Source organism: Panulirus ornatus, chromosome 16 (assembly GCF_036320965.1).
Source record: "Panulirus ornatus isolate Po-2019 chromosome 16, ASM3632096v1, whole genome shotgun sequence".
NCBI classification, from domain to species: Eukaryota; Metazoa; Arthropoda; class Malacostraca; order Decapoda; family Palinuridae; genus Panulirus; species Panulirus ornatus.
In genome coordinates this window covers 31838516-31855297 of record NC_092239.1, presented here as the reverse complement: position 1 = coordinate 31855297, position 16782 = coordinate 31838516, and the positions used below count along the sequence as shown (strand labels likewise).

General features: G+C 43.3%; 1 protein-coding gene across 6 annotated transcripts in view; it reads right to left on the bottom strand.

Annotated features, from left to right (window-relative positions):
- Positions 1-2158: 2158 nt before the first annotated feature.
- The window catches only part of LOC139754211 (cell adhesion molecule Dscam2-like), a 543290-nt gene continuing 528666 nt past the window's right edge, over positions 2159-16782 (bottom strand). For 2 of the 6 annotated variants that reach the window (XM_071671454.1, XM_071671456.1), the window contains exons 29-37: positions 16515-16751; positions 14283-14477; positions 12967-13113; positions 11828-12004; positions 11138-11308; positions 10167-10300; positions 9577-9937; positions 6014-6098; positions 2159-4479 (exon numbers count right to left, since the gene is read on the bottom strand). In XM_071671454.1, coding sequence (XP_071527555.1) covers positions 4227-4479; positions 6014-6098; positions 9577-9937; positions 10167-10300; positions 11138-11308; positions 11828-12004; positions 12967-13113; positions 14283-14477; positions 16515-16751 — 1760 coding nt within the window. In that variant the 3' untranslated portion in view covers positions 2159-4226. Of the gene's footprint in view, positions 4480-6013; positions 6099-9572; positions 9938-10166; positions 10301-11137; positions 11309-11827; positions 12005-12966; positions 13114-14282; positions 14478-16514; positions 16752-16782 lie in introns of those variants that run through there. The other 4 variants (XM_071671457.1, XM_071671455.1, XM_071671458.1 and 1 more) reach the window with 4 other exon arrangements.

Here is a 16782-nt window from a genome sequence, read left to right as displayed (position 1 = left end):
TTAGCAGGTATAAAAAGACTTGCCAAGAGGTCTGCGATAAACTTATTAATTATTGCCTGTTTGATGAACTGCCATAGTTTGATTGCTATTGGTGTACAATGTAAAGCAGTATTATTTTATTAATATAGCCTTTCTTGCAAGTTTCTTGAAAAAGGTAATATGGCAGTGTACTACAATATTCAAAATTACTTTTTATCGAATGCAAATTAATCACCCATACGCATCACCTATAATGCACATGCTGGAACTGTCATGATATCTTGCAGTGATTACTTTACTGGCACTGTTATGAGAGGTTACAACGTGTGCAACAATACTGGATAAGCATGAGAAATTGGTTGAACTTTCACCGAATCACAGTATCTTATCTTGAAATCAGATAATTGATTCTTTTATTGCTACTGCAATTGATTTTTCCATTATCGCTCTAAGCTTAGAAGTCCATATGCAGATCACTTTTCGAAGATACATCAATCCACTCGACTGCTCCTGGTGCAGGAGTTCGAAAGTACAACTCATAGTTCCAAGTATGTACGTCTGTATATTATTACCTTGCCGGATGTTTCTCTAATATCTTAACATAAAGCTCCCATTCATACATATTTGTATATATACAGTTGTATATAAATATTTTTTTCTTACACAAGCGAGTCGCATAGTTTTTTTCAATTTTTTTATAGATTATGATTTCACTGTTAACATATACATTTGAACACAAGGTAGATATATCAGACTTCTTTTACTTACAGGTGATTACATTTCTTTCAAGTCCATAATTACATCAGCACTCATATAAATACTTGGCAATGTAATCTTACCTTTAGTATTAAAGACTGGGAGATTTTAAACATAGGCGACAATTGTACCATGTAAATTCCCTTGCAAAAATTTCAACTCCAGAGATGGATTTCAAAGTTGAGCTTTATACAAGCTTTCATCTTTTCTTCAGTTACTTCATCTTCCCCTCCTTTCTATACATTTATGTATATATATATATTTTTTGTTATACTGTCGCTGTCTTCCGCGTTAGCGAGGTAGCTCAAAGAAACAGAAGAAAGAATGGCCCAACCCACCCACATACACATGTATATACATACACATCCACACACGCACATATACATACCTATACATTTCAACGTATACAATATATACATACACAGACATATACGCATGTACATAATTCATACTTGCTGCCTTTATTCATTCCTATCGCCACCTTGCCACACATGAAATGACACCCCCCTCCCCCCGCATGCGTGCGAGTTAGCAATAGGAAAAGACAACAAAGGCCACTTTCGTTCACACTTAGTCTCTAGCTGTCATGTATAATGCACCGAAACCACAGCTCCCATCCACATCCAAGCCCCACAAAACTTTCCATGATTTACCCCAGACGCTTCACATGCCCTGGTTCAATCCATTGACAGCACATCGACCACGGTATACCACATCATTCCAATTCACTCTATTCCTTGCACACCTTTCACCCTCCTGCACGTTCAGGCCCCGATCACTCAAAATCTTTTTCACTCCATCCTTTCACCTCCAATTTGATCTCACACTTCTCATTCCCTCCACCTCTGACACATATATCCTCTTTGTCAATCTTTCCTCGCTCATTCTCTCCATGTGACTAAACCATTTCAATACACCCTCTTCTGCTTTCTCAACCACGCTCGTTTTATTACCGCACATCTCTCTTACCCTTTCATTACTTACTTGATCAAACCACCTCACACCACATATTGTCCTCAAAGATCTCGTTTCCAACTCATCCACCCTCACCCGCACAACCCTATCTATAGCCCACGCTATTCCTTCAAACATAACCATTTTTGCTTTCCGAAATAATGTTTTCCCCTTCCACACATTCTTCAACACTCCCTGAACCTTCTCCCCCCATCAACCCTGTGACTCTCTTCCACTTCCATGATTCCACCCACTCCCAGATATCTAAAACACTTCACTTCCTCCAGTATTTCTCCATTCAAACTTACCTCCCAATTGACTTGTCTTTTCCCTCAACCCTACTGTACCTAACAATCCTGCTCTTATTCACATTTACTCTCAGCTTTCTTCTTTCACACACTTTGCCAAACTCATTCACCAGCTTCTGCAGTTTCTCAAGCGAATCAGCCTCCAGCGTTGATTATATATATATATATATATATATATATATATATATATATATATATATATATATATATATATATATATATGTGTGTGTGTGTGTGTGTGTAACTGTTATTCTTGATAAGGGGTCAAAGTGATTTTTAGGCAAATATGTATATCACAAAGATAAATCAGCTTAAGCAGAAGTATCTGTTGTGTAATGAACAGAGCTGATGTGTGACAGAAGTGTTCATGAATAGTTGTGGCTGGTGTGGAGGGTAGGTATTAAATGTTCTCCATAAATGTAGAACATAATGGGACTATTGATGTTCATATGTTCATGATCCTCTTGAACACTTTGAAATAGGAAGTATTAAGAGACAGAAAAAGAATATAGAGATTGAAAGACATGATTTTTTCATTGTTTTCCTTGCTTTGGTCTTTGATTAAAGGAAATTAGGTAGTAACAAACTTAAGTGTCAGTGTCACTCCATTATTTACACATTATTTTTTCTTTAGCTCATTGTTCATCACTTTAAAAAAGTTTACTTGTTTTATCAGAAGTTACAAGCGCACTAGACTGTATTGAGTCATATGCTAGTGAACGTCACCATTGCACCTCTTGCACGTAGGATGGAACCAGATTTTTCATGGTACTGTTGATGATTTCTGTGTGCTCTTTCCTACTGTGGTGTCCCTGATTTTAACATTAAAACATTTAAAAGTAATAGTTAATGGAATACCATTTTTGAACATTTAGAAACATTACAAAAGAAATTAATTTTTTTCATTCTTCATGATTTGGTCATTTACATATTACATCCTCATTGCAAAGCTTTTTGTTGTAATAAGCTAACGCTAGAATTATTCACAGCTAAAATGGTTTTATTTTTATTGATTTTTGTTCACAGATTGAATTCCTTTAAGTCACCACTGCAGGAGAAACATAATGGGACATATTCTTCCGTAGACTGGACATATAACACTGAACTTAAGACATGATCCAATGAACATGAAATATTGTCACTGTGACTGGAATATATTTTACCGAAATGTTACAAAACTTGATAGACATAGTCTTGAGGGGTACATAAATTTCTTTCTTTTCAAACACAAGGGTTTGTATACGTTCATTTTCAGAACTTTTGACCTTACAGAATTTTTCAGAAGTAAACATGTACCTATTGTCTTTTAGGTGCAGAGAATCAAACATCCTTTCTGTTTTTCATATATACATGTATAAACTGTTGGGAGTTTTCACTCTTGTTGAGTTCCTTAACAGCTCATTTTTTGATATTTTTCCTCTTCAAATAGAAATAGAAAAGACAAGTTTTTGTCTTATTTGTACATAACCACACGGAATGAGCAGTTTATTTATGGACAAGCTTGTGAACAAGTGTTTTGCTTCGACTGTATTAAAACACTTGTCTAAGGAATTTTCTTGAGTCTCGTGCCAAGCACTCGAGGACATATAGTCATCCTCACGCTCTGTCCACAACACATTCTTTCCATTCCACACAACATGTGCAGCACATTCAGCAGCATATGCTACACAGCGCAACACTCCCTACATTTTTGACTTGCAATGTGGCCGATCTCAACCAGTCACGGAGTGACACGAGTACAGAAGACAACGTCACCCTGTTGTTGATATCTGTAGCTCACACATAATCACAGAGGTCAGATTGTCCTGTGCTCAGGGTGGTGATCTCAGGTTAGGAATCGTGTGGGATTTGGGTCGTAGGTCAAAGGTCAGCCCAGGGTTCAGATGGTGCTGAGGTCAGGATGAGGTTGGGTCGTAATCACGCACCATTAGCCGGAACAAGTCGAAGCGAATGGAAACTGGAATTAAGGTTTTTATGGTGACATTGACATATCATCAGCATAGGCGACCCTACTTTAGATGATGCCGATGGAGGTGGTGTCAACCTCGAGGACACTGTCGCAGGTGGTGCCAACCCAGAGGGAAGATGGCTGAAGGACTCTGGAGGTGGTACACAAATAGGAGCACTGACTTAGGGAATGCCGGCCAAAGTGGTTGTGGCCCAGGTGAAGCTACCCCTGAGAGGAGCTGGCCTAAGGAGTACTGATTCAGAGAGTGCAATCTCTGGTGGTTAGACGGCGATGGAGAAGCTGGTATTTCTGCGTCTGCCGCTATTGGCCCTCCGTCTGTTGTCTCGATCCACCTCAGTTTCACTCATCTCCAAGGCATCGCAGCTTTGCGCGGGCGTGGACTGCCCGTGGGCGTGGGAGCGACCCATGCCACCCGTCGTCATCACGCCCACGGCGCCAAGGCCACCCTTGGAGGGGGTGATCACTCCCTTGTTGCCTACGCCCACGGCAGTGTAGCTGGCACTCCCGCTGGACCTGTGGGTGGAACATGTATGTTAAAAGTGCTACTTGCTGGAGGGGTAGTGCCCTTCCTCCAAGCTTCTGGGGTTTGTGTTAGTGCCTCTCCTACCTTTTGGAGGGGTTTGTATTAGTGCCCCTTCTTTCTGCTGGAAGGAATTATGTTAGCGATCCTTCAGTATCTGGGCGTGGCTTGTGCTTGTGTCTTAACCTGTGTTGTATGGGATTTGTGTTGGCGGTGATCCTCTTCCATGTAGACTAGGTATGTTTTAGTGGATCTCCTGACCGTGGCAGCCTTTTTAGAAACTGCCGTTTACTTGTGGTAGAAAACTGTATTAACGCACCTTTTTTCCAGTGTAATGGGAGGGGCTTATTTCCGTCCTATCTATCTTTGGGAGGTTCTTTAGTCTATAACTACTTGACAATATTAGGACTTAAGTCAATAGTCGTCTTGCCTATGGGTTAAGCTTGTGCTTGTACTCATACATGTGACATTAGGGAGTAACTGCTACAAATACATTTAGGAGCAAGGGAGCGTACCCTTCTCTGTCCCTACATATAGAAAGACTGATGAATGTGTTTTATGTTCCTCGGTCTTTAAAGCCACATCCAAAACTGTCTTTTGTGCTTCATTATTCTTCAGTCATCTATCAGTGTCTGTGCGTTTCATTATTTTTCAGTGAGTTTGATTTAATGTCTGGACTGTCTTTGTTTATATAGCATCTCCATTTCCTATTGTTTGGTCACGTCACTTGCTTTACAAAGGGTAAATTACCAGCCTGTTTGTTGATGCATTTTTTTGTGCTTTGCATATCTTAACATATACACTACTCAGTGTTAAGGGTATATATTTCGTTCTCATATAATATCCACTGTGGTAAAGGCGTTCTACAATGAATGTCCATCTGTTGCAAGTTAAAAGCACTCACTGTAAAATAATCGAAATGGTAGTTGAAAGGTCTGTAGTAGTCACTACAGCTATGGTAGTTACAACAATTAAGATTTGCTAAAAGTGACTGAAACGACAAGTAGCAGCAGCAATAGGAGCAACAGTAGTAGTAATTATAGTAGTAGCAGTAATAGTCGTAGTAGAATAGTAGTAGTAGTTATAGTAGTAGTAGTAGTAATAACAATAGTAGTAGTAGTGTAACAGAAGAGCCAGAAAGACACATAACCATCCAAGTATTGATATACAAACAGGCGGACATAGTAAGATGAGCATACAAACACACATGCATAAGGGGTGAAAAGAGTACATAAGTGTGAAACTGGAATACATACAGCCTTACTATTTGTAAGGAATAAACGGTAGATAAACGGTATTAAACGGTATACAAGATGAAGATAGTGCGTGAGGGGAGTGTGCAAACAAGCAAACAATAAGGGTATACAAACGGACAGTAAGAGGTAAGTAAACGGGCAGACGATGTGACAGAGCTGTGTACAAACAGGCAGACACTGTGAGAGCACTGTACATAAATAGACAGACGGTGTAAGAGGGTAAACCAAACAATAAAGGGAGAGTATGTGAGAGCGAGGGAGAGGGACACACCTGGAACGGGAGCGGCGGGGTAAGCTCTTCCTCTCTTGCAGGGGCGAGGCTACCGTGCTGGCGTCCGAGGCCACGTACAGCAGGTCTGCCGGTGGGTGGAGAGTGCTAATTATCCTGCCTGTCTCTCTGCCTGACCCTCCTCCTGTCTGTCTGTCTGTTTACCTCTCCATCTGCCTGTACCTCCGTCTGTCTGCCTGTCTGTTTGCCTCTGTCTGCCTGTCTCCCTCCGTCTGTCTGCCTGTCTACCTCTGTCTGCCTGATCCTCCTTCTCTCTCTCTTACTTTTCGTCTGACAGTCTGTTCGTCTGCATAATCGTTCGTTTGTCTGCGTTTCCCGCAATTAATCTTGTCGGCAGTTTCAGAACTTCCTTCTCTGTTTTAATGTCATTATACTCGACGTGAAAAACTTCGTTCCGAGCGAGCCATTTTAAGGTTTTAAATGTGGTATGATTCCAGCTTAAAATGGCAGAAGAAATAGATGCAAGAGGTTTGATTTATTCTCCTTTTGTATTTGTAAATCCAGTCTTTGATTAAGGAGGCGTTGTGGAAAGAGAGAAAGGCGAAAGAAGGGAGGAATTCCAAAGCTTTGCTCGTCGAGGAATGAAGGATAGTGTCATAACGGCTAATCCTCGTATGGCTGGTGGTCTCCACTCATAAGCTATGGTTAGAAACAGCCAGATAGGTGCAGCGGACCCAGGCTTTAGTGGGTTGGACACATGCAGTCAGCAGACAAGAGTAGTGACCGGAATGATGCATGCAGAACAGAGAGAAGGAAGACAACATTACGTCGGGCGGAAAGGGGTGGTTGAAGAGAGGTAACATCAAGAGAGATGGATGATAAGGCACTCGATTACATTCCGATTAAAAGAGGAAAGAAGAACCAACCAAGATAAGTTAGCAGTATTCCGAACAAATAGATGTAGATATAGAACAGCTGCTCTTGAGATCTGTTCTGCATGTGTCCCTCTCACCATAAACTGGACCTATGTCATGCGTCTGGCTGCTGCTTCCCATTGCTTGTGTGTGAAAGCCAGCCACTCGAGGACTGACTTTTTATGACGCATCCCTCTTTCCAAGCAGAGTGAAGCTGCAGAATTCTTTCCTGTTGTCTGTCTGTTCCTTTCCCTACAGCCTCTCCACCTTTAAGAGTTAAGTGGACGAATACCTGAGGTCATAGTAATCGTTCATCTATTGATTATACTTGTACCAATTCTCTTACCTTTCGTCTGATATGTCAGTGACTCGGGTATGCCTGTGCCATGACGGCTGACGTAATATAAAAAGAGTGACTGGACCATCTGCTCACCCTCCCTGCTTTCAGGAGTCAGATTTTGCAGTGTTCATAATGGGAGGTGAACAAGATAAAGTTGAGTGCATGGTGAAACCTAACATGTCTGACGCTTTTGCTGGGTTGAATTGTGGTGTTCTGAACTTTACATTAGGAAAAACCAAAATGTGAAAGAAACGTCTGAAGAATGATGTTTTGGCATTGTTTTATTTTAACCAGGTTGATGTTCCCCATTTGGATATACTGCGCGGTACCGACTGAAGAGTTAGATTCAGTGCAAGAAAAAGAGCGAGTATCTGAATGAGAAGAGGAAAATTGAGTTTGAGAAGGTAGAGCAGAATCGTCGGCATGAGGCAGGTTAGGGCTACATGCTGAGGAAAGAAGATGGTTCTTGGAGATATGACACAAGGCAAAGATGTATTCCAGTCGTAGTCTTACGGTAAGTAAACACTACGTTTACATTTCCGTCTCCCTGTCTATGTAAGGGGTCGTTCCGTCTCAATATGTCTCTTTATATCCTCTGTAACTAACGTGTAGTTAGTCGTTGAGTTTATGACCCCCCGAATGAGTTTTCCTGTTAATCTGTTTAACGGTGTGTTGATCTCCATAAGTCAGTGGTCATCACTGCCAGACTGTCTGTTGGTAACGAGTCTGTCAAACCGTCTCTCTTGCCCTAGAATGACCGTCTGTTTCTCTGATTGTAGGATCAGGCTCCTCACCTCTGGTCTGTTGATTCTTATGTTGGCGTTTAACATTCTGTCTTTATTTCTGTTTTTGTCTCAAGTAATCACTTCTGGGAAAATTGATACATTGTTTTTCCTACCCCCTCCCCCCCCCCCTTTTTTTTTTTTTCAACAGAACCATTCCTGTCTATACATATGTGCTCATCTTTCCCACCTTAGCGAAGTTGCGTGTAAAACCGACGACTGAGACCCCCCGAGAAACATCCTCGTTTAGCGTCTTTTGTTCTTACTTTTAAAAAGTGATAACGCAGGAGGGGAAGATTTCTATCCCCACCCTCTCCCATCCCACCTGATCACCTACGACACGCAGGAGATACGGGGGTTGTATTTTCTCTACCCTGTCGCAAGGAATGACAAAACAGATACAATTTTTCTTTATTCCTTGATTGGTTTAATTATAGCTTGGCAGGCATAGTTATGTACTGTTGATCGATACAGCACAAGTATGTATGGCTTTTATCATTATTATTATTATCATTATTATTATTATTATTATTATTATTATTATTATTATTATTATTATCATCATCATTATCATTATTATCATTAATATCATATCAGTTCTGAATGTCCGTCCTGGTTAGCTAATCGCACAGTGGCCTTTCCTTGTTCCGGGTAGAGTGGAGTTCAGTTCCCTGTCGAACCCGGGTACGTGGTCCACTATTCAAGTTAGGAACAGACGGCCACTTGATTTAGTTCTTGTAATGTTAAGTAATGTTTATGTTGATTTAGTTTTACTCTCTATCGAGAAAATGAGCTCAGTCTATTATAAAGGTTAGGTTGACAGGAACTACTGCACAGAACTGAGCATTAGATTAGCACATAATGGTTACAAAAATCATTTTATTGGACTGTACAAACCATTAGGTGTTGATGCTTTCATTACTGGATACCTGGATGTTGTATGATGGAGAAAAGTGATCAGGAACAGATGCCATCTCTTCTTTTCACAAATTCATTTGCTTAAGTCAAAAGTGTGCATGTTATGAGTCTTGTATGGTGAATTAGAGGGGTTCTTACGGTACCAGATGCCTATAGTGATCGTGTTAGTAGTGTGATGGGTTTGTACTGAGTATGGTGGACTGTTCGTGGTTTAACGAGTTTGTACGTGATATCGTGGAATTTGGCCACAGTTTCGTTGAAGGTATTTGCGTGGTTTGATGGAAATTACATTCACCAGTTGCACGTAATTGGGTAGTTAAGCCTGATGCTTAGATTCATGATATGTGGTGAGCTAATCCTTACTGTTACTGATAGGGTCGTAGTCTCATGATCATGGGGGATGTGTGTCACATGTGGTGAAGTAGTTACATGATTGTCTGAGGCCAATTGTAGGTTGTGGTCCGTGTTGACGTGGCGTGACTGGTGTGAACGACCATCAATGTGGTTATAGGGTAAGGAGTGGGTCTTTTGATATAGTGTGGTTGGCGGTTGCTTGTGGTTGAGAGAAATGGTATGCTGTGCGTAAAGATATCATGTGGGTGTGGTTAATGTGTGGATGTGTGGGCGTAGAGTGGTGGGTGTAAGACTTACTGTGGTGGTGGTTACGGGCGGACATGGGCGTGTGGTGGGCGTCGTCGAGGTGGGAGGAGCTCTCTGTGCGCGAGGAGGCGGCGTGGTCTGTGTCGGTGTCGCTGTTCAGGCTGTCCTCGTAGTCCTCGCTCTCGCCGCCGTACTTCAGGCGACACCTCTTGACCCTCGCGTAGTCCTCCGCCTCCCGATCCACTCCCCCTCCTCCACCCACTCCTCCTCCTCCTCCCGCTCTCCCTCCCCCTCCTCCACCTCCCCCTCCACCGCCCCCTCCTCCTCCTCCTCCGCCCCCTCCTCCTCCTCCTTCTCCTGGTCTTGCACTTCGTCCATCTCTCGTCTCCCCTCCTCCGTTCCCGCTTCCACTCTGTGGGAGAGAAGAGAGTACAGCTTATAGAGAGAGCGGCAGCACATACGAACGTCACCACGGAGAGTTACTATGTCAACCAACGTGACTAAAACCGCACCGCAGTTTCACTAATGAATGTAAGATAAAAGTCAAATTCCAGTCTGCGAGCGGAATAATATGGCGTGTACGTATCTGCACAATTGAGACAGATGGATGGATGACAACTTGTTTACACACTCACACTCACCTTCCTATACGCAAGCGTCTCCACTGTAGCTCTCCGAGGGTCTTGATACACGAAAGTCTGGAAGTGTGTTGAGAGTGTCTCTTCCTGCCGCTGAATTTGGAAAGTTGCGTAAGGGTATATGTCCTCAGCATATTCTAAAAGAAAGAAAGTATAGTGAGACGTCTTAAAGTTTCCCTTAGATGAGGTCGTGGCTCGGTTAAAGGGGGTTTCTTCTCGTGTTTTCTGGCTTAGGTATGGGTAATGATGGACACTTGGTCTGGCAAGAAATAGTACTCTTTAGCTTGGAAGGTGACCCTTAAATGAATATCATAGAAATTTTTCTCATATATAATTGGCACCTGTTCGATTCCTCCTTTCAAGGAGACCATTGTGTATATATATATATATATATATATATATATATATATATATATATATATATATATATATATATATATATATATATATATATATCGTTTTGGTGGTTGAAATTTAAAACCATTTTATCACCGTTAACATTTCGTTGGTATCACCTTCTTAATACTGAGCAAGAAATTTGGGAAAAGTCTACGAAAGATGAAAAGGAAATTTAGGATACGAACAGCTCATCTCTGAAGAACATCTGTGATTACATTAGTAACACACACACACACACACACACACACACACACACAGGCCATATAAGTAGAGAGCGTGTATGTTCTTTAAATTGAACATCTGTAGGTGTATAATGACGGACCTCCTTGGTGTCATGTTTAGCGTTACTGACCATGAGCAAGCAGGGGCCAGCCCGGGGTCGAACCCGCATGGCTTCGAATCCCGGGCGTGGCAAGCGGACGACACCCTACCCAGGAGTTCATTTTCCCCTCAGGACTGGTCGATAAGTGTGAATCTGACTTGAGTTCGTGTGTGTGTGTGTGTGTGTGTGTGTATGTGTAAAACACCTATGAGTACACACACCAAAAAGACCCATTTTCCACCTCGGGATTTACCTGGTATCCTCTCGAGTGCGTTGACCTCGTGTATGGGCGAGGGCGCGGGTTTCCTGACGGTGGCGTAGTACTGCTCTCTGGCCGCCAGGTTGCTCTTGTTTTCCGCCGCCGACGTTACCGAAGGGTCGCCCTCCTCGCCTCCTGGTACCCCTTCATGGCCACCCCCTGGTCCTGCGGGCACAGCAGCGAGGCCTGTAAAGTCTAGGGGCACAGTAGCTGGGGGAGGTGATACAGGCGATGTTACATGTGGTAAAGGCAATGACCCTCTTAACATCAAACTACTCCCCAATCCTCCCACTCACACTTCCTTCCCAAGCACGCACGTTCATGGTGCATATGGTACAAGATAAGGTACTACGAGTCCCCTGTGATCCATACACTGAAGCTAGTGAGAACCAACGTTAACAGCCTAACGTGAAACCCGAAGCTAGACGACGATATTGACACAAATCATATGCAAGATCTCTACAGCAACACAAGTGTGGAATACACCATGAGTCCCACGTAAACCTCAAATCCAATGGGGGAAATTTCAGTCATCTCTCAGTACACACAGTAAGTAACTCAGTGTTTCTCTTCCGTAAATTCATAGTCCTTATGTGTGCCCTCACGAATCATTTCTCTCTCCATTCCTCACCCGTATCCTTCCACCCACTCTCTACCTCCCCTGCTCTCGTCACCCGTCCTTACTTCTTCTGAGACATAGTGTGATGGCGATGATGATGGAGACCAGGGCGATGCAGGAGATGACGACGGGGACGATGAAAGCCGGGTCCGTAAACACGTCCTCGACGGACGCTCCGACGCCCCCAGGGGAGCCTAGCATCCCGCCCCCGACGGAGCCAAGACCTTCCTGTAGGTGGTCTGCTGGCGAGAAGAGAAGACATGTTGTACTTGGAGAAAAACGAGCGTCTTTACGGCCTCTCACGCTAGACTTACCCTCCCGTGAATCAAATTCGTTAAGACTACATCAGAAAAGACTATAATTTTTCTTATTCCTATATGGTTTCAGAGCAATGTACTGAAGTATGATATGATAACGACCTCGTCGATACTCTGATTAGATGAATTCAGGCAGTAGCATCCTGGTCCGGAGCCAGATACGTAGGGAGAGTGAATCTTAATTTTAATAACATGATTTCAGCGGAGCAATACATCACCCGCACTCAAGTAAGTTCTGATGAGACATGTTTACACTAGACCAAAGCCCTTCGAGCAATAAAACAGAAACACTCATTTGATTATAAATATTTGTATGACTAATTCCCGGAGAATAAAGTTAAAACATTAATTTCCTAAATTCACATTAACGACTTTATTGCCCACGACATTCATACCCCCAACATATTTAAACACATTAAGTAGTAGTACAGTTCTTGAGAAATAATAACGCCATCTGTTGGGCCTTTGGTATAACTTCTCTACCGTCCGGTTGCCGACGAGTGAATTTAAGGTGTATGATACAGACTCTCCTCTCTGGTCGTCTACCGGGTCTGGCAGCGAGAGGTACATCAGCTGATCAGAATCAGACAACGAGGACGGACTTTGACTGATTGTGTGTTCTCGTGCTTGGTAACAGGAAGACAGTCGAACAAAGGCTTTGTAAAAACATTATAAGATACACATAAATTACATTCTTAGAGTGTATACAAGTGATAGTAGTAAGTAGACACCGTGATAACTGTAATACAGATGAAAGTTGGCTTCGTGGCAATGTTTTCGTTAGGGTATAAACAGAGTGTGTAATGCACGACGTCGAACTTTCAGCTATCACTTATCATTAACCTTACACTGAAGGACTTCTGGCCTTGGCAGATCACCACACTTACCTCCAGTGAGGCCGAGAGTAGTGAAGGAGTAAGTGGCAGTGGTGTCACCGGCAGAGTTAGCGGCAGTGAGGCTAACTTCGTAGGAGGTAGCGGGAACCAGCTCCCCCGTCGTGTACTCCGCTTGCGTCCCCGGCAGCCTCCCGCTCACTGTGGGAAGAGATGTTCGTCACGATGTGGCAGTGTGTCCACAGGAGGTAGGTCGTCACATTGTTGCGAATATTCTATAAACGAATGAGCGTCAGTGTGTGGGGTACACGTCAGCGTAAGTGGTGGAGTACCGCAAGGATTTTGATTAGTCTCGTGTAGCTCCGTCGACTGCGAGGGGATCTTTTTCCAAGTGAGCACAACGGTACGCCCTTTGACCACCTGTCAGTGACCTTTAGGTATGATGGCTTTTCCTTTGATCAAACCCTTAAAGGTCAAGACAAGACCTGGGTAGCATGCCCAGAGGTCATACATACCATTGTGCTCGAGGAGTCTAACAAGTAAAAATTGGAAAGAATAACAGAACTTTTACCGTTGAGGGTAAAGTTACATAACCATAGATAGAAGTACAACCATGACGAATGTCGTACACTCCATTAGAGTTAATTATACGTACTAGAAGGAACTAAACACGTAAGGGAAGAAAGACTTCGACTGTAGTTAAAGTAGGTGGTGAAACTGTACTGAAATCCTTGGAAACAGACTAGGCTAGGTGGCGTTACGGGGCGGGCCCTTTATCTTTTCCCAGAATTGAATCCACTGCAATAACTTGCAGCAATATCAGTATGAAGCAGACGCCGTGGTAGTAAGGTAGCGTCGCTGTGGGAGAGTGCAGGGAGTTAGGGAAGTAGGTTGTGTGGGCTAGGATGACGCACAGTCCTCCATTTTAGCGAATGTTACCCTCCAGGCGTTTGTTAGGGTTTCATTTCCATCATCCTGAGGTGGGGCCCTTGTCAATTTGCACACAGTCAAAATGTCCTTCATTCTTGCGCTGTTCTCTTTTAGTTAATTGTTTCATTTTGTCTTACCCTGACGAGGTATCTTAGTCCATAATGACTCGCAAAATAGCATCGTTACCATGAAATCATTTGTGGCTCAAAATGAACATGGCAACACAGTTTCCTCGTTCCTTCCAGCAGTACTCGCCCCCCATCACATCCCAAGACGATAGAAATGACTATTTTCGGTATTCCTGCATGTACTCATTTTATCAACATTCAATCCTGATACCTGACAATACCTTCTCCCTGAGACTCACCATAGGTAGCATTCAGTCCTCCTAACACTTTCCCTTGACAGTACCCCACCTATCTTCTCTCACCAGTACCTACCAATCTGCCACTCCCGCTGGCCATTGGGCCTCAGCCTGACGATGAAGTGTGTGATGGGACATTGCTGGTCGGTCCACGCTGCCAGACGTAGGGTTGCGGCCGACACGTTGACGCTCACGAGGCGGTGTTGTGGGGGCGGGGTGGGTCTTGTACCTTTGGTACGTACCGTGATGACCTCGCTGGCTGCTCCTGGGCCTGCAAGGACACGTTGCTACCAGTTAATACATTCATTGTCATTATAAGTTTCCTGTTTTCGCATATGTTGGCATTAAGTTTGATGAGTTTGCGTCTAATTACGCTCTCTGTGTGTTTGTCTTGTGAACGTAAGAATGTTATTTAGTATTCATATATGTATATTTACTTGTATGTTATATTCATGTGTGTAACAGTGATGCATATCGAAATACATACAAAAGGATCTTGTATGTTTGTAAATTGTTAGTAGAAATGACCCAAACTTTCATATACACAATCCTTTGTGCAAATCGTATAAAAATGAGCAGTAAGAAATATGCATGGATTGTATAAGAAGGTTCAGTAAGTCTATAAAAAATGATTCCACATTTTAAGGAGCAGCTAGATCACGCGATAGGATCACCGAAAAACCTGAACGTTTCCAATTAAAGAAGGTAATGCAGGAATGACCATATTGATCAAAAATTGAGCAGGATACCATATAATTCTTCAGCACTCCGTTTGTTGTTGATAGTTTGCTGTATATCTTCATTTTCGATTATATGTTTCTCTTCCCGTTGCTGTACCCGGTTTGGTAGGACTGGTCGAGTCCTTGTTGGGCGTCGTAACTGTTATTTACCTGTTTGTAGTTTGGATCAGCTGGGCTGGCGGATGTGTGGTCAACTGATTTGGAGTTCACTTAATCCTTTGAGCAAGGCAGTAGGACCCTTGAGTACGAAGATGCGACGCTTGAGTACAACGGTACGACCCTTGAGCACGACGATGCGACCCATAGGTACGACGATTGGACCGTGTGGTTATAATGGTATGGGCCTTTGACCTAACTGACCCTTAAGAGTCAGATCAAAGGTTAGGCCATTATACTCAGTGGTTCCGTCATCGTGCTGAGGGGGGTTCTACCCCCTGTAGTTAAGGGTCACAAGTGAAACCTCTGATGGTTTATGTCTTGCGTGTGTACCTGCAAATTCTTTCACTGACTTGATGAGGGCTTCCTCGTTATTGTGTATGTATAGCAGTAGTGGTGTAACGTAGAGGTGGTCTGTCAAGAAGCGTGCAGTTTGTGTGGGGGGGTTGAATTAGGTTATTGATGATAAGGGCAAATTTGGGTACTTGTGGAAGGCCTTTGATGGTCTTAGGAATTGTCACACCTTTGTTTGTGGGGTAGTTTGTTGTTTGTGGTTTACGGAAACTTTTCGAAGATAGTCATAAAGTTAGCAGAATTGTTCTGCAGGCTGCAGTTGTCACTGAAGTTTGTCCTGTTTTGAACTGAAGGCAACATTTGTTTTCGTCAAGTTTCTTTGTGTTTGCTACATCTTTTGCACGTCCTGTCGTCGACCACGGCATTAGGGAACTCGCTTCGGAAATTCCGTTTTTTTTTTTTTTTTTAAAGAAATAACGTTGTTCTGGCGTTTATCACATTGGTTGGTCATGTGTAGCGTGCGTGAGGTTTGTTTGTCCATCCTTTTCACATGAATGTACCAATCATCTCATTAGCAAGAAGGAATATGGGACATTTTCGACTAGATTAAGAGACTGGACGTAGGGGAGTTGAAATTAGAAATCTTTTATCATGGGGGTAGGATCACTTTCAATCCTTTGTATTCCTTTGTATAATATTTGGTCCTGTATGTAAGGGCTGGTCTGCATCTTAGCTGGACGATGGTAATGATGACTGCTCGCCTACATTCACAGTTGGAGGGCGTTGGTAGGTATGCCGACAGTGATGGTTTGGACAGGAGAGTTTACAAGAAGTTATTGAATAGAACGTTTGTTGGTGTGTTCACGATGCCTTTACACCAGGTAGAGTGTCTTGCATTAAAGTCGTTCGTGATGGTGGTAGACACTCTATCTGACCGGTATGTAAACATGGTTCTGTGTTTATTGATTATCTTCATCTCGAAAATAAGAATATAGGAACCTACAGTAAGCTTACAGGCCCATGTAAGTCAGCTCCTGTCTACACCCAACCCATGTAAGCCATGTAGTTACCTCACCCTTGTCTAAGACACGCCATATTGAAGGGAGGGACAGACTCACCTATCCTGTTATGTGATGTGAGGTACAGGTGGTACTCGGTGCCGCAGGTGAGGTCTCGCAGCGTGTACTGGGTCAGGTGGCGAGCCAGGGTCACCTCCCGCCACTCCCCGGGGTCAGGGCGCCAGGTCAGGGTCTGCTTCCTGATGGGAGCGCCCCCGTCATCCACCGGACGCCAAGACACCGTCACAGTGGTGGGGGTCGAACCCATGGAGTGGAGTAGCGCTGCACTGGGGGGCACTGTGGACAGGGAGGGGTGTTGGTGAGGTTG